The following is a 23,095-nucleotide window of genomic DNA, read 5'->3' as shown; positions in this document are numbered from 1 at the left end:
TTTTATTTCAAAGTGAACTATCCCTTTAAGGCCCAATCCCAATTCTATTTTATAACCCTTCGGCCTAGCATTGTGCCTACCCCTTCCCCTTGCCCCTTGAAACAGAGTGGCAAGCCGTAGGGGTGAAAATAGTACTCCAAGAATTAGGACACCACTATTACACCATTACACATCATCATAGCCCATTTATTTTATTAGTGTTCTGTAACATTTAACCAGTATGAACAGCAGTGAAGAGCATAGCCTATATCAAAGAGTAATCAGGCACGAGAACGTATAACAAATGACTCACTCCCAACGTTGTTTTGCACTGCATTTTGACTTAAGAAAACAGTGCTCGTTTTCAGTTTAGAAACGTATGAGCTATCGAGTTTCCGAAGATGATACAGAACAAGACTGGTAAAGCCGCTTTTCCATCGGGGGAAACCGCTCTCCTTGTTTGTTAACTGTTCCACTCCGTGCCGATCCGAGCCGGCTGGTACGGATATGGTTTTGTTTGTTCAACAAACATTTGTTGCCTTGGAGATGCAAGAGTTTATAGATATGTGATATAAATATAGGTTAGGATGACCAGATTGTTTAACTGTATTATTAATTTATTAATGATTAGTTCACAACACTGAAATGGTTGTCTATTTCTTCAAGAAACTGGCATCCAGACAACATTAGTGATCGATCCCAAGAGGCAACATTACTAAATGCATTCTAGCCAGAATAGGCATGGTAGTCTGTGTGTGCAGGGAAATTTATCATACTCCTTCACTCAGTGTGGTCTGAAAAATCTTTGTTTAAAGAGCTATCTGGCCCTTCCCCTTACATCTACCACTTCAGCCATAAGAGAATCGAGACACCCCTATCCCTTCACGTGAAAGTGCAAAACGAAGGGGTAGGGGAAAGGGAGCTAAGGGGTAGAAAACCCTTAGGAACCTTAGATTACATTTTAGTTTAAATTAGATTTATATATTTTAATAGCATATTTTGATATTTAGTACTGACAGTGAGTAGAGTTTTCTGTATATGAGGGATAACAAGACTCAATGACAGGCATGTCACACCTAGTAGTAATGCATGCTGGACTTTTTGTTGACCTGAAATATGAAATTAAATATTTTGGCATGTTATAGGTTATCCTAAAGATTGACCTCTATGTTTCTTTAATATGGAGTGAAATACTTGACTCATTATATGTTAGCCTAAAGATTGACCTCTGTTTCTTTTCAACAGTCTACTCAGTTTTTTGATATGCTGGACAAGATGGAGGTAAGGTTTTTTTAATTTATATTTTTGATAGTTTTATGTCTATATGCTATAAATATTTCAGGATTTCCTCATTAAAGTAGATAGGACTTGGTCTTGGATGACTGAAATAGCTGCATTACAAAATGGCCGCCGAGTGAACAGACTTTCCTCAAATGAGACTTTGTTGAGTTCTGTGCAATCTTATGCTCACCGCTCCTCCACTGTCAGTTGCTAACACTGCAACCTTTTGACCCTGACCCCTTAGCAGGTTTCTGAGGTGGAGGAAATGAGGCCGCAAAGAATAAAGGTCAGAGGGTGTGAAAAAAAGATTACACCTCAGTTCAGGGCTTGTCTGTGTCTCAGAATTGTTGTATTTTTAATGCATGAAGTTGACATTCTTTACCAATGTACATAACATTATATATATTGTTTTTAGTGGGCTCCAAAAGTCTGATCAAATTTTTAAAAATTATGAAGAAATGTTGATTCTATATTATTTCTAGGTCACTAATCAAAGTGTAATTAAAGCCAAAAACAGGACATTGAAAACTAAAACATTCTTTATTATAAAAAATAAATGACATTAGAAAATGAGAAATAGAAGCCTTTTCAAGTGGACTGAGACATTTGGACCCCATTTTATTCGTATAGTTTAAAATCAAATGCTGGATTTAGCATTTTTTTAATGGCTTGCAGGCAAAATAACAACAAACGCAACCCCTGAAGAAATAATCCTACCTTCAAATGCATGTGTTCATTCAGATTGTCCATACAGCCACATAAAATGTTTGTTGTAAACATGACTGTGAAGCATTGTGTGGGCTGCCTACGTGTAATTTCTCATATAATGAGGTTGCATGAGCTAAACATATGTCTCATAGCACGCTTCCTGTCATGGCACAAGAGTCTTTCCAAAGGATTGTGAAGGATGTCCATTTACAGCATTATCTTATATTTCTATGATTTTTACCCCTCCAGGATGATTACATTCCATACCCACGGATAGAGGAGGTACACCAGTTTAAGTCAGCTGTTGCTAATGAATGTTTAAAAAACACTTTATGCGAGGTATGCAGATGTCTCTTTATAATTGTTTGATTTCTCTTTCCAAGGTGTTACAGCGGGGTGAGCCATACCCTCAGGTCATCCTGCCTCAGTTCGGGGGTTACTGGATTGAAGATCCTGACGCCCCTGCCTCCATTCCGAACTGGATGAATGGCTTCTGTGATGACGAAGATGGAGAAGGAGAGTTTGGCTACACACTGGAAAGTAACTTCGCCATTCGTGCGTACCGCAAGCACTTTATTGGCAGGGTGAGAACTCACATCAATATAGTGGTGTTATACTTTGGACCATCAGACAAAGGCTTTTGGCAAATATTTGTGTAAGATCATTTGAAACGGATCGTTCAATGTCAGAGCTGTGATTGCAGTCGGTGTAATTTAAGGCAGTGTTCATGTTGGTAATGGATTTGTTCACAATTAAAACCGCTTTCTCTTATCTGCCTGTCTCAGGAACATCTGAACTTCTACTGCACGGCCAGTAACCATGGCAACCTCGTACTGTCCCTCAGACACGAGGAGGTGAAGGAGCAAGAGTACCTGCACATCATTCTCAGGTAATAACAGCCCTTCCAAACCCTCTATGTGTAATTACATGATTGGCACATTTTGAAACGTTTGATTGCATTTTTCTATCAAATTCTGCCTCGCTTAGGGCTCCATCAAAGACAATCTATGACAGGATCTCTTTGGCGGGCTTGACTGAGCTCCCCAGTGTCCCTCAGTTAGCAAAGGTAATGATTGTGCCCTGCACAGTTGGCTCACAGATTTTATCCACTTAAAATCGCCCTGACATACCCTAAAGTCTTATTGATTAACTTCATTGCTAAAGTGTAAGCACAGTTTACCAGTATGCCACCTGTTTGGGGTGGGTTCATGTAGTTTGGGTTAGTTTGATGTGTATGTGCACTGAAAAAATCTGAATCAGTATTTTCGTCTTGTTTTCCACTAAATATATCCAAACTTCCAAGATAAATGTACTTATTAGGACATAGATTGTGAAAAAATTAATTAATGCTGCTGCGAGGGTACATTTACACGACACTGATACGTTTTTCCTTTGCCTTTTTCCCGCCCATGTATTCTGCTGCTATGGCAGTAGTTGTCGATGTCACTTTGTAAAGAAAAACTAAGCGCCTATAGATTGAACACATGGGCCCTATCATACACCCGGCACAATGCGGTGCCACCGTGCCGGGCATGACACAAGTGTTTTTTTTTGCTAGTTTTAGCCCAATGCAGTTATCATTTTCACATCCCACGCCACACTGTTTAGATAGCGCATGCATTGCCGCCCATTTTTGCGCCCATGGGCATGCTGGTCTTAAAACGAGGTATGTTGCTATTTTGAGGCAACTTAAAATGACTGTGCTATTGACCAATAAAATCTATGGGGCATTTTTTATTTTATTTTAAGATCACGTTAGAAAAACGAGCCTATAAGCGGGTCCACAACACGTGCACACTGCAGCAGCACACAAACATTTATAAATATTAAAAATAAAAGGATTCCTCTCTGGAGAAGTGTTCAGTCTTTCCGCTCGCAAATTCCGCCATGTAAATAGTGAATCCGCCATAGTGGAAGCGCAACTGGGTTTTAAAGGGAATGGGAAATGAGTTTCTGATTGGTTTATTGAACGTTATGCCCAAAATACACCCATGAATCATTAAAAGAATAAGGACAAAGTGGATTCGTACACCCCTAAGAGCACTCGAGGCGTGTGCTTTAGACAATGATGTCAAAGTTTTCACAAATTTGTGTTTTTGTAGTTTACACGGAATTGATAACAGTATCATTTTCTAAAACTTGCACTTTCAAACCCGTTTTCAACAGTTTGCGTTTTCAGGCCCTCAAAACGCAGATGTTGTGTAAATGAATGGCTAAAAGGTATAACGTTTTCAGTTGAAAACGGCTCCTGATACAACCACCAAGGGAGTGATGGCAAATTCTTCCTCTCTTATGAATGCTTTAATCAATCACTACCCCTCTTTTAGGAAGTCATTGAAACACTATCACAGATTTTTTTAGAGCACATGCAAATACAAAATTTATGACTGCTGTCATCTCCCTTTCATCGCTTTAGAATTTTACCCAGTTATGACGACTTCCGCTTCTGAGAACCCAAGAAAAGGGTCCATTGTTAAATCTGTCTCTATGAAATGCAGCTTTGCAAAGAGGCTGTTATTGAAAGATGGAGGAGGTCAAAGTATATTATATTAAAAAATATATTGGATATGACAGTAAACCCACAACCCGTGTCTGAGTTGTTTTTCTCATTTTGCATGCATATGTGGTGTTTCTTACAGACACATCAAATCAAAAAAAGACCATTTGTTTGTAAGATTCAGACAGAGGGTGGGAAAAATTTCTGATAATCGACATTATATGATTTATAATGATAACGATGATGTTTTTTATGCAAGTGAGTTTGTCTGAAAAAAAGTAACATTATTTTTGACATATTATTACATATAATGTTTAATATTTACAATATTTATAAAATGTATGATATGACCAATTTAAAGAATTAAATTAGTGAACCAACTTACTGTTCTTTCTTGTCTAAGTTTGTTTTTTTGTAATGTTTTCCCCACTATAGCTACTATGTGAAGACATTGTAGGTCTGAGATTTAGTCCTGTGCTGTACCCAAAGGTGAGTGCAAGATTAATATTATGTTTTTATTATTAAAGGTGCTTTAATAGCCATAACCTAGAATGTGTTGAAACAATACGTTTAAATTGTTCTCTGATATCTACATAAAGGGTATGTGGCTTATTTAAGGGCAAAGATTTTCCAGCTCCAGTTTTACAGGTCCATTTACACCCCTGTAAATTGTCCCTAGGATGGAATGCTCTGTTTATGCCTTATTTGGAAGATTCATGAATATTAATGTTGAGCTCTGCTCTGATTGGCTTATTCAGCAGCTCACAGCACACTGCAGTTCAGTTGTTGAGCTAAGTGGCTCGTGACTCCTGACCGTCCTGACAGAACACAGACCGACAGAATGACACTTTAAGCAGAACATCTCAAATGGAGATGCTTACTTGTCTATTGGTGTTTTCAGATCATCCGTGTGCGAGAGAGAGAGCTCGCGTGCATATGGCTGCCAGATTGTACATGTTTAGGTAAAACACCGGATAGTATACGTGTTCTTTTCAGAGAAAAGCTCTCTTTTGGGGATTTAAATTACTGAAATCTGGCAACTGCACGAACACTCTTCCTCCCCTCAGACAAAACCAAAATCAGTGATTTTAGACTCGTCTTTTTTCTTCAACGATATTGCATGTTTATATAACGTTGGTCACAATGTAGGCTACGCAGTGACTGTGATTGTACTCTAAAACACAAGCATGCAAATACATCATACTTAAGTTCTCAAAAATATAAATATATATAGTTTTACAAAATGAATATAGTCAAATGACTATCGTTTTAACTTATCGTTTTATATAGTTGAAAAGGTGATGTTTGCTAGAAGGATCGAGTGAACGATCTGTAAGCAATGTATCTACGGTTGTATTTTGTAATACAAAATAATATTAACCTTTGTTATTAGACACACTATTTCGTTTTGTATGGTACTTGGAGTTTCCTGTTGTTACTGTATCTTGCGTCATCTAGACAATGCTGTCTCTCTAAGAAACTTTCAATTTAATCAGAAATTGTTTAAACAGTCAATATGTGGATAAATTACTTACTGCTTGCAGGAATACAGTTGTAATTGCCACTTTCTTCAGTTTAAGACGCTGAGCGAAGCTTGCTTGAAATGGGCCGAACAAACGAACGATCTTTAATTAGATTGTTGTGGTATCCGATTATAAACATCAACCATGACTGTTGACATTTTTTATCTGTGGGAAGGCTAGAAAAGTCCTCACGTCCTCTGCACAGTCTGGAACATGATATGTGTCCATGAGAGTGGCTGTTTTTGCTATCCTCCAGTGTTCATTATTGTTCATCAACAGTTCCGTTGATTCGGCTCCATCAGTTCCGCCTGACAATGAACATGTTTGGACAGATGCAAATGTTGGGGGCGTGCATATAAATTATCCCCAACGATTATGCCACGGTTGGTGTTATGTTGAGAATCACTTATTAGGGGCCAATCACTGAAGGTGCATATGAAGCTATTGGATCCGTTAATGTTGGGATTAATCCTTCCTTCTTCCATTATTAAAATCTATGGCAGCCCGTAGAACCGCTTGCGGGGGAATGGTGAAATTTGGCACGCAGATAGAGCACAGTCTGAACTTTAATCACAACAAATTTGTAGTCTCTGACTCAACTCCTCTAGTGCCACCAACTGTCCAAATTTGGACTTGCGCATAAGCAATCTAAGATGCTGATTTTGTGCTCAGGTAACATTTCTTATTATCAGTATTGAAAACAATTATGCTGCTCAACTTATGTGTAGTTGGTGATCATTTTTACAGGATTCGTTGATGAATAGAAAGTTTAATCTACAGCATTTATTTGTATTTATTACATTTAAAGGTGCACTATGTAGTATTTTTGGCAGGAAAATATCCAAAAACCACTAGGCCAGTGTAATATATTTTGTTCAGTTGAGTACTTACAATATCCCAAATGTTTCCAACTATTTGTAAATTGTGAGAAAATTGCTATTTTAACTAATGACCGGGACATTTCAGCATAGCGTTTGAGCGAGTTGCCTGTCAATCGCGTCATATCTGCGTTTCCCTCAGTTTTATTCAGCAGAAGCGCTTTTCTCTTAGCAGTGTGAACATGTCACAGCAGTGCTGACTGAACGCACAGAGTAACGTCATAACATCATTTTAAACACACTTAAATGTATCTAATATGATAAGCAGAGCTGCTTTACCTTATAATCATGACTGGAAAAAGCAGAAGTGTGGCCGCCCGGCAACTGTGTCCCGTCCCGCCATAATAAAAGTCCCGGTGTTCGCGAGCCGTGTGTTTGTATAACAATCACTCCAGCGGCTGTGCTCAGCTTCACAACACTCGGTCCTGCTCTGCTTTACACTACAGTAACGTTAATAACCGCACCCAAGAACATGATTTCTGCCCGAGTCCTATTTTCCACCGGCTGTGAGGTGAAGACCACATGTCCCTAAGATCCTGCGCTCACACTTGGCGTCATCAAACTACGCCTTTGTTTAGAATAGGCGCCCTCCAGTGGACGGAAAGTTTCATAGTGCACCTTTGATAAATCATTTATTAAATAAGATTTTTTGTAACGTTATAAATGTCTTCACTATCAATTTTGACCAATTTAATGCATCCTTGATAAATAAAATATTTAATTTTTTTCTTTTTTTTAATCTTACCACAAGAGTTTGAATGATATCATTGTGTCACGGTGTAGTGCAGGCAGGAAGACGAATACAGATTAATCAGGTTTCAAACGTTTAATCAAAACTCAAGGAAGGAAGGCACAACTTAACGTAATAGTTTCCGCACCAAGAGTGAGAAACAGGGATTCATTGAAATAGCAAACTGAAACACAGCTGAACAGCACATAACTAAGGAGGGTAACCGGAAACAGACAAGTGGCGGGAAACTTAAGGGTGCTTTCACACTAGGTTTGATAGCTTGGACCAAACCCGATTTCGATTGCTCCCCCCTCCCCCTGCCCCTGCTGGACTGTGTTCATATTATATTATTTGGTTTTAGAACCGGGGTTTGTTTACGTCATTAAAGGGGTACTTCAGCGCTGGGAAGATGAATCTGTATTTAAACTGGGTCATCAATGCAGTAGAAATGTGAAATTATTTTTGAATTTGGTGTCTTCTAGACTGAGAAAATGCAGAAAATGTATTTTTGTCCCATGGGGATGAAAGACTACAATTCCCAGAATGCTTCGCTGCCCTGTGAGGCCATTCCCAACACCACCAACTTCATTACTGTGACTGAGTTAGAGAAGACACTACAATTAAAAACTGAACGTGTCTGTTCAATATAATAAGTGAGTCACCGCGCGAGTATCACAGCACTGAGCACTAACTGCACGAGTGATGAGAGCTGAGGTAATCGCGACATACATTCACAACGCGAGTTCAGTCTGGCGCGTTTCAGTTCATGCCTTTGCAAGCTTTCATAGAAATGAATTTGAGAAGTTAAAAGACTTACATTGCTCACCATAGCTCCGTTTAAATGATCCTGTCTGCAAGCTGAGCTCTCCCTGCAAGCTGAGTGAAATCTCCCATCCCCCAATGCCGGATTCAAAACATGCGGAAATGGCTCCCTCTGCTGGCTGTAGTCTTTAGCCTCTGGGCAAACATTCCTCCTATGATGCAAAAATCGTCCTTTTGCATCATAGGAGGAATTTTTCCAGAAATAAAATGCATAAATCTCTAGTCTCAGGGAGATATAAGGGGGGAAAGCACAATAATTTGAATATTCTCCAGGGTTTCTACTGATACAAAGCCATATGCTGATCGCTGAGGTAACCCTTTAAAGCAGCGGCTGTTTACCCGGTTGCTTAGTAAACAACAGCGAGCGTGAAGGCGGCGAAATGCATAGTGTTGGTCCCATTATATTTTTGTTTTTGAACCGTTGGTTTTGTTGCCAAAGCTTAAATAGCCTACGCAATGGCACTTGTGTCTATCTGCTGCAAACACTCTAAAATACGCTAAAGGCGAGAAGATATGTCAGCTTCCAGTATGTCAGTGACAGACAAAACACACACAAAACACAGATGTTTATCAAATCATTCATCATTAATAGCGGTTCACTTCCGCAATTTAGTTCGATTGCGTTCACATCATCAACAAACTGTACTGGAGTCACGTGAACCAAACCCCAGACCACCTTTTTAAGCGGACTCGGGTACGGTTCGCGTTCACATCATCTAAACGAACCAAACTCTAACGTCAATCTAACAGGTGTGCACCAAAACTGCTAGGATGAAAGTGACAGGATGAAAACAACTGAAAGATCAATTAAACAGACAGACATGTGACACATTGTTTCCACAAGAAAAAGAGAAAAAAAATGTTCTGCAACAAAAAAACATTTTTAACATTTATAATAATAATAAGAAGAAATGTTTCTTGAGCAGCAAATCAGCATATTATGATTTCTGAAGGATCATGTGACACTGAAGACTCGTAATGGTGCTGAAAATACAGTTTTGCCATTACAGGAATAAATCACACATTTAAATGTATTACATTTAAACAATTATTTAAAACTGTTATAATATTTCACAATATTACTTTTTTTCTGTATACAATAAATGCAGCCTTAGTGAACATAATATACTTCTTTCAAAAACATTTTAAAAAATGTTTCCAAGTTTTTGACAGGTACTGTATAAATGTTTTGTTTTATTTTTTAATTACATGATGTTTATCCCTATTTGTTTTTATGAATGAGTCTGTGAGGGAAATTAATACTGCATATTTAATAAGCACAATATTAAACTGGCCAAGATATTAATTTGTCAGATAAAAACATATTACCATAATGTTTTGCAATAGACTGTAACTGTTTTGCAGACTGTTTAATAAAGCATATAGTAGTGAGATGGTTAAAGAGATAAAGGGAGTCTTAGTGAAATTAAAAACAGGAGCCGGTCAAAGTTGTATTGATACAGAGCATATTAATTGTTTGACATCTATGTTTATTCTTGTTTTCTGCAGGGCTCTCAATTAATAGTGAATTATGATGACCACGAGTTAAACAACACCTTTAAGTTTGGCGTCATTTACCAAAAGTTTGGCCAGGTGAGAACAATTTGAGTATGTTCATAACATGTTGAACATGTGAGTAAAGTTGTTTGTGTGCAATATATATATATATATACACACAGGTCCTTCTAAAAAAATTAGCATCTTGTGATAAAAGTATATTATTTTCCATAATGTAATGATAAAAATTAAACTTTGATATATTTTAGATTTATTGCACACCAACTGAAATATTTCAGGTCTTTTATTGTTTTAATACTGATGATTTTGGCATACAGCTCATGAAAACCCAAAATTCCTATCTCAAAAAATTAGCATATCCTGAAAAGGTTCTCTAAACGAGCTATTAACCTAATCATCTGAATCAACTAATTAACTCTAAACACCTGCAAAAGATTCCTGAGGCTTTTAAAAACTCCCAGCCTGGTTCATTACTCAAAACCGCAATCATGGGTAAGACTGCCGACCTGGGCTACAGAGAAGCAGCACTGGACTGTTGCTCAGTGGTCCAAAGTACTTTTTTCGGATGAAAGCAAATTTAGCATGTCATTCGGAAATCAAGGTGCCAGAGTCTGGAGGAAGACTGGGGAGAAGGAAATGCCTGAAGTCCATTGTCAAGTACCCACAGTCAGTGATGGTCTGACACCTGCTCACAGTGCCAAAACCACTGGTAAATGGTTTACTGACCATGGTATTACTGTGCTCAATTGGCCTGCCAACTCTCCTGACCTGAACCCCATAGAGAATCTGTGGGATATTGTGAAGAGAAAGTTGAGAGACGCAAGACCCAACACTCTGGATGAGCTTAAGGCCGCTATCGAAGCATCCTGTGCCTCCATAACACCTCAGCAGTGCCACAGGCTGATCGCCTCCATGCCACGCCGCATTGAAGCAGTCATTTCTGCAAAAGGATTCCCGAACAAGTATTGAGTGCATAACTGAACATAATTATTTGAAGGTTGACTTTTTTTGTATTAAAAACAGTTTTCTTTTATTGATCGGATGAAATATGCTAATTTTTTGAGAGAATTTTGGGTTTTCATGAGCTGTATGCCAAAATCATCAGTATCAAAACAATAAAAGACCTGAAATATTTCAGTTGGTGTGCAATGAATCTAAAATATATGAAAGTTTAAGTTTTATCATTACATTATTGAAAATAATGAACTTTTATCACATATGCTAATTTTTTGAGAAGGACCTGTCTGTGTATATATATATATAAAGGGTCTGATTCTCCAAGACACTTTAACAGCTTTTTTATCTAGCTGCTATGATCTGAATCACTAAAGCAATAAATCAACATTCTGCCGCCGTATGTGAAGTGTTTAATCTATTATTTCCTTTTATCTTTCCACTCTACCTTCACCTCCTGCTGTTTTCTTCACCGTTTGCCACTCACTGTTGTCTTCTGATACTCTCTGCTGACCACAGACCTCAGAGGAGGATTTGTTTGGGAACAGTGAGGAGTCTCCAGCCTTCACAGAGTTCCTCCGAGTGCTGGGAGACTGTGTAGAGCTTCATGATTTTAAAGGGTAAGGGTAAAAAAGGCTGAAAACATTAGGATGCATGAATATATAAATGCCCTGCAAAGGACAAAATGTGATTTCTCTGCATCACAAATACTTTTGCTTTTAAAGGGGGGGTGAAATGCTGTTTCATGCATACTGAGCTTTTTACACTGTTAAAGACTTGGATTCCCATCCTAAACATAGACAAAGTTTCAAAAACTAATGTTGGACGTTTGATGGAGTATTTCTGTGTTAAAAATACTCCTTCCGGTTTCTCACAAGTTTCGGCGAGTTTTTTTCGAGTATGGGTCTACTTGACGTTAAATAGAGCGGAAGGTCCTTGTATGGGCCGTACGGGCTCTTCTCCCGGTAGGGTGCGCGCGCGCGTGACTAGAGGGAGAGAGAGGAAATGCACGCTGTAAACAGTCTCTCAGATGCAGATCCAGTCGTCCGTGAACACTTATGACGCGCCGCGCTCCACTTTATTCCTATGGGTGACGTCGAGCGACTTCAACGCTTCAGCACAGCATTCCGGGAAGGCAGCGCTGCGTTTGAACCGATTTGAACGCAGAAATGACGGGAAGCTTCAAGGCATCGCTTCAGTCGCGTCGCAAAGTGGATTTCCACGGTCACTGCTGTCACAGGACTTCACCAAATCATACCAAAGAAGTGTGTTTTTGACAGAGCGGTCCTGCTTTGGAACATGCCGGTGAGTAAATCAACTTCAAATGTCTCTGCTATTGGCTACCGTCGCATGAGTAAACATCTTCGTCATTCAAATGCGCTAACGGTTACTCCATTGTTGTTCTGTATAACGTTACACTATTCTGACTCTGACGTGCAAAACCGTTTTGCTTGCTACCTCTAAGGTCTAGTCACATACAATAGTCCATAAACCGAATCATGTCCTCATAAACTGCACACAAAGGCCCCTAAATACAGTACATACCACAGAGACGGACATCCTGATGTTTCCTGTTCAATTTATTTCAGCCTCAGATTTGATTGTGGATCATTATCTGTATTAGCTGAGATAGATGGGTTTCTCCACGCTTGAGGACGTCACCGCTTTGCGCGCTTGTCATTCTTTAGCTCCGCCCACACGATACGCCTCCAGGCGCTCGGTTTTTTCCGGAAAGACTCGGTACAGCCCATATTTCTTTTATAAATATGATAAAACTAAAGACTTTTCGGAGATATGAAGGATGCAATACTACTCTATAGGTACTCAAGATTGACATGAGATTGACTGAAACTGAGTGTTTCACCCCCCCTTTAATAAACTACCTGTGTTTTTACTCTGTGACATATATTCAGGTTTCGAGGAGGTTTGGATGTGTCTCATGGTCAGACTGGGTCTCAGTCAGTCTACACTGTGTTCAGAGGGCAGGAACTCATGTTTCACATCTCCACCAAACTACCCTATACAGAGGGAGACACACAGCAGGTGCTTATGATTGTGATTTAAATCTAGGGACAATCGGTATGTTGTCCTAGATACAACAATGATGTCAATCATTGTACGTTTCTTTTTCCCACACATAGCTCCAAAGGAAGCGGCACATTGGGAATGACATTGTGGCTGCCGTTTTTCAAGAGGAGGCCACACCGTTTGTGCCTGACATGATTGCTTCCAATTTTCTTCATGCTTACATTCTGGTTCAAGTGGAAAACCCTGGAACAGATGACCCCACGTACAAGGTTTGTCACCAAAATTTATTGGTAACACTTTACAATAAGGTCTTATAATGCCTTAATTTTTTTAATTAAGAAATGTAAAGTTTAAGTAAGCAGAATTTGCTGATTTTTATTTTGTAATCCTAATCACACATTTTAATTGCTTTGAAATATTTGAGTAAACTAATTCATACATTTAATTTAAAAATATCATGAAATCTGCTTTTCGCCAGTCCCATACAAGTTTACTCGCTCGCACCCGCTCACTGTGCATAAACGAGCAGAAGAAAGAATGTTTGAAGTGAGTGAGAAACTTGTAAGGGACTGGCGAAAAGCAGACGTTACTTTAACTGTAATGAAGAAAACAAAGAAAGCTAATCACGGACTGTTAGCAAGATGGCCAAAGCTGAAGGAACGAGTCCACAGATGCTTGAACTCTCTGCCGGGAGAGGCTCAGCCACACAAGACTATGCTGTAGCAGTGTGAATCGTTCTCGGCTGCTTATTTTACTACATGTAATTTGTATTTTGCAGAATAAGATTTTCTTTATGGGGGCATTTTGTTTGTGTTCAGTCTTTCTTAGTTGTTGTCTTTAAGTTAATATTTCAGTTAAGAGTTTTTTTTCAGGGGTAGGCTATAGGAGCAGCATAGAACGCCCTCTTGCATCTATATGTTTATTCTTGTCAGTCAGTATGAATTAAATTTGATATATAAGTCTCACCTGACTATAAGTCACAGGACCAGCCAAACTATGAAAAAAGTGCGACTTATAGTCCGGAAAATACGGTAACAGAAACTCTTCTAAACTAGCATAACAAAACATTAAACACTACTAAATCCTCCACTTATTGTTAATCTTGCACACAAAAACAGAAACACTTAATTTTTGGTATTTACTGTCCCTTTTGAGTGTCATGGTAAAGCATGCTGGGTAATCTCAGCCCAGTTTCAGTTCAATTTAATCAATTCAGATTAGGGATGTTAACCGATGACCATTTGACCGATGGTTGACCGTATCAATGTTAACCGATCAAAGTTGTCGGTAAATTAAAAAAAAGTGATCTCTAAATTAGGCTCTTATAGACAGTGGACTAATCGCTACTACATTTAGCCATCTCATTCCAAAATCTTTTTGTGTGAAGTGAATAAATCCCTCACACTCAATTGTTCATAACTCGCCTGTTTGTACTTAATAAACCAATAAAAAGCTTGCGGCTGTTAATTCAAATAGCGAGGCATATTTTAAACTAATCGGTTAACCGGTTTCAACCGGATAATGAGGCTCGGTGGTCGGTCAAGAAAATGTTTAGTTTTCGCCATCCCTAATTCAGATTACTTGAAATGTGTCAGTTTTGACTGAACTCAAAAGAAAAAGAAAGTTTTAAATACTCAAAAAAGTTAATTCGTTTGAACTTATTTGTTTAATTTGAGTTGGCTCTTGTTCAAACCCATTAAAGGGTTACTTCAGCGATTAGCATATGGCTTTGTATCAGGAGAAACCCTGGAATATATTCAAACGGAGCGGTGCAAAGTGAGTGTTTTAACTTTTCAAATTAATTCCTATTAAAGTTAAACTTCCAAAGGCATTAACTGAAAACGTGCTAGACTGAACATGCGCTGTGAATGTAACTTTATGCCGCGGTCGCGCTTACCTCAGCTCTCATCACGAGAGCTCATTCAGCTCATTCATCACAATGAATGTAATCTGACTCCTGCAGCGTTTTTGCTGTGACACTCCCTCAACGGCTCAATCACATTATATTGAACCGACACGTTCAGTTTTTAATTGTAGTGTCTGTTCATTAACTGAACTGATTTTATGAAAATGCACACAGTGGGCAAATGATCCAGTGATCCAGTAGCGGTGGCTTTGGGAGTGGCCTCATAGGGCAACAAAGCAAGTGCATTCTGGGAATTGTTGTCTTTCATCCCCATGAGACAAAAATACATTTTCTGTCTTTTCTCAGGCTAGAAGGCACCACATTCAACAAATAATTTCAAATTTTTGTTACATTAATGACCCAGTTTAAATACAGATTCATCCCAGCCCTGAAGTACCCCTTAATTATTGGTTTGGGAGCGTTAGCGTTTACAGTGATGAGCAATTAATTTGTTACCGTATTTATTAAAAGCTTCAGTCCATAACTTTTTGCGCTCTAGCGGTTAATAAACAGAACTTCATGCGTCTTGCAGAAGAACACTGTAGCCGGAGCTACTTCTCTCTGTTTAATGTCTATGGTGAGTCATGCAGGGACTGTGTTCATCTGCAGCGGTTCCTACCAGTCTGATTCATGTTGTACATTCTCATTTTATAATTTTGGTAAATCTTGAACACAAAAAAAGTTACAGACAGCAGCTTTAAGTGTTGAAAATGTCATCAATTACTCACCCTCATGTTGTTTTTGACTTTTGTTTGAGAGATTTCTATCCCTCCATTTACAGTCCATGCAACTACCATTTTGTCGCTTCAAAAAGTTCATAAAGAGACCATAAAACTAATCAATAATTGTATTTATATGGGGAAGGTGTCTGTCACAGCACGTGAAGATGTGCCACAGTTTGGCCCTCCGCTTCCCAATCCGCCCATCTTCAAAAAGGTAAATAAGTTCATCACTACAGCTGCCACACTTTATCTTCTTCTTTCTATTTCTAAACATATTTAAAACAATATCATTGGAGAAACGACTCATCTTATTTTAAGCATGACTCCAAGTATATGTTTTTTTGCCTCTCAACTAAATTGTTTTTAGGATGACGTGATATTTTTAGGAAAATTCTCTTTTGCAGGTCATATAATTTGCTGTCAGATTATTGTTTATCTCAAGGTCATATTTTTGTGTCAGGATTTTGTCAGGTCGTTGTCTTTTAAGACAGTTCTTGCATCTTTGTTATATTTGCTGTGTCATTCTATTCTCTCTTAGGGTCCAGAATTCAGAGAGTTTCTGCTGACCAAGCTGATCAATGCAGAGTTGGCGTGCTACAGGTCAAACCGATTTGCCAAGCTTGAGGTGAAGAAACAATAAAGCATCTTTTATTACTGCATTATAGTCCTGATGTACATGTGAACAGCAAAAGCCTGATAAGTGTCAGCTTTGCCACGATCTCTGAATGTTTAATCATTTTGTTGTGTTGGGGATTTCAGAGACCCCAAGGCATTTTAATAGCTTGAGAATAAAAGATTAAAATAGCTTGAGACTTCTTTTCTTTTCCTAATCCTATAAGAATTATGAACCAAATGATGATTATAAACCAAACATGATAACTCTCTTCGAACAACCTTCTTTGAAAGCGTTACATTACTTATATATGGGGTCCTAGAGACCTCAACTTTCTAACATGAATAAATACAATGAATGTTCACATTTTTACAAGAAAATAAGTGATTCATTTTGTTTGCCACCGTTCAGAATGTTTCTGAATGTTATTTGAACAAAAATACAGTAAAAACTAAATAATTATTTGCTTTCTATTTGAACATATTTCAAAATTAAATGTATTCCTTTGATGGCAAAGCTATATGGTCCACATCATTGCTCCAGTCTTCAGTGTCATAATCCTTCAGAAATCTTTCTAATATGATGATTTGCTGCTCAAGAAACATTTATTATTATTTTCAATGTTGAAAACACTTGTGCCGCTTAATATTTTTATTGAAACAGTGATACTTTTTTTGACGGATAGGAAGTTCGAAACAACAATGTAGTTCTATTTTAAAATCTAAGATAAAAACTGTAGTGTTCATAATAAGGGGCTTCTGGGACCCCAAATGTAAAGAGTCCATCTCAATAGAACATGTGTTATGGTTTGTGTTTGTGTGATAGGAAAGAACACGAACAGAACTGCTTGATAACCTTCATAATGAGTTACACAAGCGCACACAGGCGATGCTGGGTCATCCACTCAGTGCAGATGAGGAGAGGATGGAGAACGGAGGACATGGAGGAATACTGGAGTCTATTAAGGTATAAAGTCAAAAAGATCAACTGTCATATTTACACGTTTAAACTATCCCTTTGACGTCTTTTCATCTGTCTCAGCGGGCGATGCGCGTGCGCAGTCACTCTATGGAGGCAATGGTGGGCTCCCAGAAACATGGCCGCTGTTCTCCAGCGGGAGGGGGTGTTCCCACCAGCTTGAGCGGGGTCGGACTGACCCACAGCAACACTGAGGCTGCCAAAAACTCTGTGAGCATCTTATTATGTTCACAACAAATAAACGGGATCGCCTTAATTAGTGTGATAACAGCCACTGTTTAATTTAATGATAATACATTATAGTTCACTTTAATCATTTTAATATATCTTTTGTTTAATTAACTTTGCAATTTATTTATTTTTAAAAATAACTTTTTAAATATTTTTAGTCTCCAGTGACGTCAAGCGCTAAGTCTCCTCTGAAGAGCCCGGTGAAGAGACGCTCAGGGCTGTTCCCTCGGCTGCACACCAGTATGGATGGACAGACAGAACGCTACCCACGCAGGTCGGACAAATACACACAAAAAATACACACTTACAGCTTGATAATAAATAAGTCTGAAATATGATATTTTAATATGATGTGATAGTTTGAAGAATTAAATTGCAACCAAATTTCTCTTGATTTCAATGTTAGCATGTGCCACAGGGTTTCCAAATGTATTAGGAACAGCAGTCACAGAACAGGGTCACTGAGTGCTGAGGCGCATGGTGTGTAAAAGTCCATAGCTGAAGATTTCACAAGAACTGTGCGAATGGAGCTTTATGGAATCGGTTTCCATGGCCGTACAATGCCAAGCATCAGATAGAGTGGCGTAAGGCATAAAGGTCCCGATATAACTTACTCACGGTTCTTCACTTTGGGGTAAAATGATGTTCAAAATGGTGATATATTTAGCGAACATCCTGATGCCGCCCACACTGCTGAGAGAGCAGTTTAAATGAATATTTAAATGTGCTGCATGCTTTCCTCTCAATAACAAACTAAAAGACAAAACAAAACTGAGAAAACAAGCATATTTGAAATAAAGCATGAAAAAAGCATCTGATCATAACAAACTCTATAGCACTACAGTAAAGTCATGTTATATTTATTTATACAGCACGTTATACAATATATTGCTTAAAATCAATAGCTTTACCTTATTACCTCAGTACCTGACCTCACAAATGCTCTACTGGGTGAATAGCCAAATTCCAAAGCCTTCCCAGAAGAGTGCAAGCTGTTATAGCTGCAAAGAGGGGACCTACTTTATATTAATGTCTATGTATTTAGAACGTGAAGCCATTCTAGTCCCTATTGGTGAAATGGTCAGATGTCCCAGAACTTTTATTTGTATAGAGTGTGCTAATGTACTTATACTCTATATATCCAACCTGGGACACCTATTTGAAACTCCTGCTTGAACAATCAAAAATTGATAAACAGATATTCTTGTTTTTCTATAATTTTAGTGTCCTTTGTGATCAGAGAAGTCTAGATAGCGGCCATCTCTCACAGGAAGTGAGATCAGAGACGTCGTCCAATCCTAGCTCTCCGGAGATATTGAACAATGAGAGGTAAATGTCACCACTGCTACTCAGTTTTTGCTTACTCTTAATAACTAATAATACTTTCTTTATTTTCTCTCTCTGTTTTTACAGGCCGCCTCTCAAGCTGAAGGAGGTTGGAGGAAAACCAGATATTTCTCGTTCCTCCTCTAGCACCAGCAGCTTCAGCAGCGCTGCGGGAGACCCAGAGACTATGGAGGAGAAAGAGCCTGTAAGTAAATGTGTCCTAAGGCACACTAACATGTTCAGTATGCTAAAGTCACCATGAAATCAAAATAAAATTGCAGGATTTGTTTTAAATGATTTATCGTGTGCATCATTTTGTTTAAATTTATTTGCCCTGGTAATATTTATTCAACTCTGATGACGTTTTCACTGGTGCAAGGGCGGGAAAACCTGTCCCTCACATGACATCACAGCATTAGCAAACCACAACGATGTCTTGTTCTCGTTCTGTTTCGCTCAGATATGTGATATAAGATTCTTGCAACTTCCATTTAATGCTGACTTTATGCCTGTTTTCTCATGTTCAGAGCAGCCTCCAGATATCTCCCAGTCTCTCGCCCATATTTGGTTCTGTGAGCACAGAGGAACAGGGTGCAGGAACGCCAGTGATTATGTGCCGCAGTCCAACAGGTATCCTAGACTCTTTTCTCAAATTCGAACTATGAATTTAATGTTTAAATGTTAATGAGTCATTTTCGACATATCTCCCTTTTAAAAGATTTTAGGCATAAGAACTCACCCAGATCCAATCTGAAGTTTCGCTTTGATAGATTGAGCCAGTCCGCTGCTGTAAGAATTCATTGTTTTATGACTTTGGTGTTGTTTTTTCATTCTTTGTCATCCTCTGTATGTTTTAGTGTGAGAAGTTTTATGACTGAATGGTAACCTAGAACTCTCATTTCACAGGGACATTAGCAAAGAGAATATCAGAGATCACCTGAGTTTTTGTGAGTATGTATGTTACCATTGATATTAGTAATTAAGAGAAAATTCAAAAGCTGCATATAATGGATTTTTTACTACTTATTTTGTATAAAGACCTCATCTTATAATTTGCAATATACAGTATTTCATAATAAGTATGTTTTTCTAAAAAAATTCTTCAGAAATATATTTGATCCATTAATAGAAAATAAATAATACTATAATCTCACACATATACCTAATGCACCCTTTTTTGACTTTGTCTTGATATCCAATTTTTGCTGTGTCTGGTTTTGAACTGAGGTTGTTTTGATGGTAAAATAACAAAATAATTTATATATATGGCATTATCTATATTACATTTATTTCTAAACCTGATTTTTCTGATCAAATACTTCAGAAAAATAATGATTTTTTAGATTAAATTTAAATGTAATTCTCTTTGTAATAATAATAATGTAAATATTAAAATATTTTATTTTGACAGAATACACAGAAGTGGTGGGAGGGGGTTTAAAACAATATTTAAATGAATACATTAAATATTAATTAATTATATTTGAATAGATTAAAATACTCTAAATCTAATCAGAATTAAAATATTAGGACTGAAATGTTTTACTGAAGTTGGTAGTTCTTGAAACTTCTGGAAAAGTTTGAAATCAAGCAGATTTCTCATAATTACAGTAGAAATACTGGAAATAATAAAAGACAATGCATAAAAGAATGAAAAGAAACAGCCAGGAACTCATGACACAGGACTTGGTTAAAAGAGTTCTTGCCACATAAGGTCGTATGATATCAAAATCACATTAAAAAAATACTCAACTTTATAGTATATAACTGATGGATTTAAATAGAGCATGACCAAAAATGTATAATCTAGTCCATTGGAGTGATGGATAATGATTATTTGTAGCACAACCTGTGGGTATATCTGTAACGGGCAGCATAAAATCATTCTCATAAGTCATAATCTAAGTTATGTCATTGTCAAAATGATATTTCATATTTGGTGTTTACTAACACATTAAACTCTCCATTTAATCAGAAGAGCAATGGATCAGCACCGAAGATCAGACACTGTCGGAAAGAAGGAGGGAAATTAAAAAGGGACACATCACTCAACGCTGTGCTCCAATCTGAACAGCACATGAAGAAGCACACACTGTATCTCCTCTAGTATCTGCAGGCTGTCATCTGGTACTGACTTGGCACATTCATTGATTTTGCACATTCTGAGAAAGTCTTTCACTGTAAAAGAAAATAATCAAGTGTTTTGTGAGTTTATAAAATGCAAACTTTTACCAACTGGATTGTCAAATACAAAATACAAATTGGATTAGCAGTTCAATAATAGTAACTATTCTCACTCAATAATAATGTTTTATTTGAATGAACAAAGTTAACTACTTCCTCTATAAATCTAAGACTTGTGCAATTCCTTAACCCTTATCCTTAACTTGCACATTGTAACAAATCCTTCCCTCGTGGGCCCTAAAATGATACTTCATTTTCCTGTCCTGAAAGCTTATTTCATTTTGATAATATTTGTTCTATTTTTTAATGCAATTTTTGGGGAGTTTTATTTTATTTACCTTAAAATTACTAGATTTTATCAAGAAATAATAAATAAATAGTAATTTAAGCACATTCTTCACATTCTTTCAACTTCATTTCAAAATAACACAATTTGATGCATAAGCATAACCCTTTTAACTTCAGCACAAAATATCTTAGTTTGTGCAATCGCTTGTGGAAAAAAAGATTATATAACACAATATTTAATGACTCCTGCCACTAGATGGCCTTATAGCTCTGATTTGGAGCAAATGAGCTGTTCCACTGTGTCCTAAAGTCATTTCTCTTCAGTTACACATGTAGACCTATGATGTAGACATTCCATTCATTCCTACAGGGGTCAAATTTACCCGAAAAAGGAAGAATTTTTTTAATGTCAACCACAAAACTCCTCGAATCCAGTAAAAAAAAGTGCATTTGTGGTTCAAGTGCGACGAGTCTTAGGGTATTGGAGCACTCTGATAAACTCTCAATTTTGTAAAAATAAAAAAATTAAAATAGTGAGGGAAGGATGATGAAATAGGCCCTAGATTTGTTTGGAGATGTACAATTACTGTGACCAATTAAGAGTTATTTATAATATATATTATTAGGGGGAAAACTTGTAGTAGCCTCTTATTTTTAAATGGGTACTTCCATGACTGATGCCGATTAGAAAATCACTGATCAAGGTTATGTGTATATTTATTGTGGATATTCATGGAAGGAAATGCAGAAGAAGAAATCTTTATTGTCACAAACCGCTCAGTTCCCTTATCGAGTCGGTTCCTCGACATTACGTATGGGGAAACCCTTTTCCTCGAAATGCTGAAGCCTGATTGAATCACTCTATTGCTTTGCAATAGCCAATGGCGTCCTGGCAATCGCCTGATTGGCTGGCCCAGCCACTATAAAAGCGATGTCAGGCGCCAAAAAAACCTCAGAATCTTTCTTCTTCACCTGGAGCCTGGTTTCGTCGTTGATTTACGCTACGAGAGTGGACCACGCGGATTGCGAATCCCCTCTTGCGTTCCGGCGGATTACTAACTTCAAGATGTCTCTTTGTCGCGAGTGTGGCGGGCCCGTCGATTTTCCGGACGCACACGAGGATTGTGTGCTGTGTCTGGGCCTAGCCCATGCTGAGGCGGCATTGGAAGGATCAGATTGCCGAGCCTGTGAGGAATTGCCAATCAGGATCCTTCGTGCGCGGCTAGCCGTCGTTCGCGGCGACGACCCGCTGCCTCCTGCATCTCCTCAGCCCGCCGCCGTCGAGCCGCGGGCCGGCAGATCGCAGGTAACCCCTTCAAGGGGCTCTGCGGGGGGTTTGACGTCGGCCCATCCCCCACGTTGCCCTCGCGTGTCAGAACCCCCACTCACCTATGTTGAGGATAGTTCCCGCCCTCCGGCCGAAGCGCGGGAAATGGTCTCATTCGGATACGGAGAGGACGACGCCATGTCCACGAGTGCTTCCGATCCGGGTGCCTGGTCGGAAGTTCCTTCAGAGGCTGGCTGTACCTCAACCTCTCTGGATACGGAACTGATGAATATTCTTTCAGAGGCAGTGGCGGTTATGGAGCTGGACTGGGCGGCACCTGAACAGCCGTCCAAACGTTGGATGGACGGGTCCTTCCTCGGCGCTAGCCACCAGGCGGACGTCGCGCAGAGGCCCGCCCCCTTCTTTCCCGAGCTCCACGAGGAGCTCACTCGTTCATGGCGCTCCCCTCACTCAGCTCGGGCCCATGCTCAAGGGACTCAACTGCTCACGACAGTGGAAGGGGCGGAGAAAAAAGGATACGCCAGACCGCCTCCCGTCGAGGACGCCGTCGCGGCTCACTTATGCCCGTCCCGCGGTTGGAAAGCCGCCTCACTGCCTTCTAAGCCATGCCGAGCCACTGCTCACATCGCTGAAAAGGCATA

General features: G+C 38.7%; 1 protein-coding gene across 6 annotated transcripts in view; it reads left to right on the top strand.

Moving 5' to 3' along the window:
- rap1gap2b (RAP1 GTPase activating protein 2b) overlaps positions 1–21,941 on the top strand; it is a 61,198-nt gene extending 39,257 nt beyond the window's left edge. For 3 of the 6 annotated variants that reach the window (XM_067424778.1, XM_067424780.1, XM_067424776.1), the window contains 22 exons: positions 1,225–1,260; positions 1,505–1,546; positions 2,218–2,250; positions 2,352–2,552; positions 2,754–2,857; positions 2,956–3,034; positions 4,901–4,954; positions 9,928–10,011; positions 11,410–11,510; positions 12,804–12,933; positions 13,032–13,187; positions 15,689–15,760; positions 16,085–16,171; positions 16,985–17,125; positions 17,201–17,347; positions 17,527–17,642; positions 18,593–18,697; positions 18,782–18,899; positions 19,222–19,324; positions 19,413–19,483; positions 19,601–19,641; positions 20,670–21,941. In XM_067424778.1, the coding sequence (XP_067280879.1) occupies positions 1,225–1,260; positions 1,505–1,546; positions 2,218–2,250; positions 2,352–2,552; positions 2,754–2,857; positions 2,956–3,034; positions 4,901–4,954; positions 9,928–10,011; positions 11,410–11,510; positions 12,804–12,933; positions 13,032–13,187; positions 15,689–15,760; positions 16,085–16,171; positions 16,985–17,125; positions 17,201–17,347; positions 17,527–17,642; positions 18,593–18,697; positions 18,782–18,899; positions 19,222–19,324; positions 19,413–19,483; positions 19,601–19,609 (1,989 nt within the window). In that variant the 3' untranslated portion in view covers positions 19,610–19,641; positions 20,670–21,941. The remainder of the gene's footprint in view (positions 1–1,224; positions 1,261–1,504; positions 1,547–2,217; positions 2,251–2,351; positions 2,553–2,753; positions 2,858–2,955; positions 3,035–4,900; positions 4,955–9,927; positions 10,012–11,409; positions 11,511–12,803; positions 12,934–13,031; positions 13,188–15,688; positions 15,761–16,084; positions 16,172–16,984; positions 17,126–17,200; positions 17,348–17,526; positions 17,643–18,592; positions 18,698–18,781; positions 18,900–19,221; positions 19,325–19,412; positions 19,484–19,600; positions 19,642–20,669) is intronic. The other 3 variants (XM_067424779.1, XM_067424781.1, XM_067424777.1) reach the window with 1 other exon arrangement.
- Positions 21,942–23,095: the final 1,154 nt, after the last annotated feature.

Source organism: Pseudorasbora parva, chromosome 18 (genome assembly GCF_024679245.1).
Source record: "Pseudorasbora parva isolate DD20220531a chromosome 18, ASM2467924v1, whole genome shotgun sequence".
Lineage (NCBI taxonomy): Eukaryota > Metazoa > Chordata > Actinopteri > Cypriniformes > Gobionidae > Pseudorasbora > Pseudorasbora parva.
This window is presented reverse-complemented; position numbering and strand designations above follow the sequence as displayed.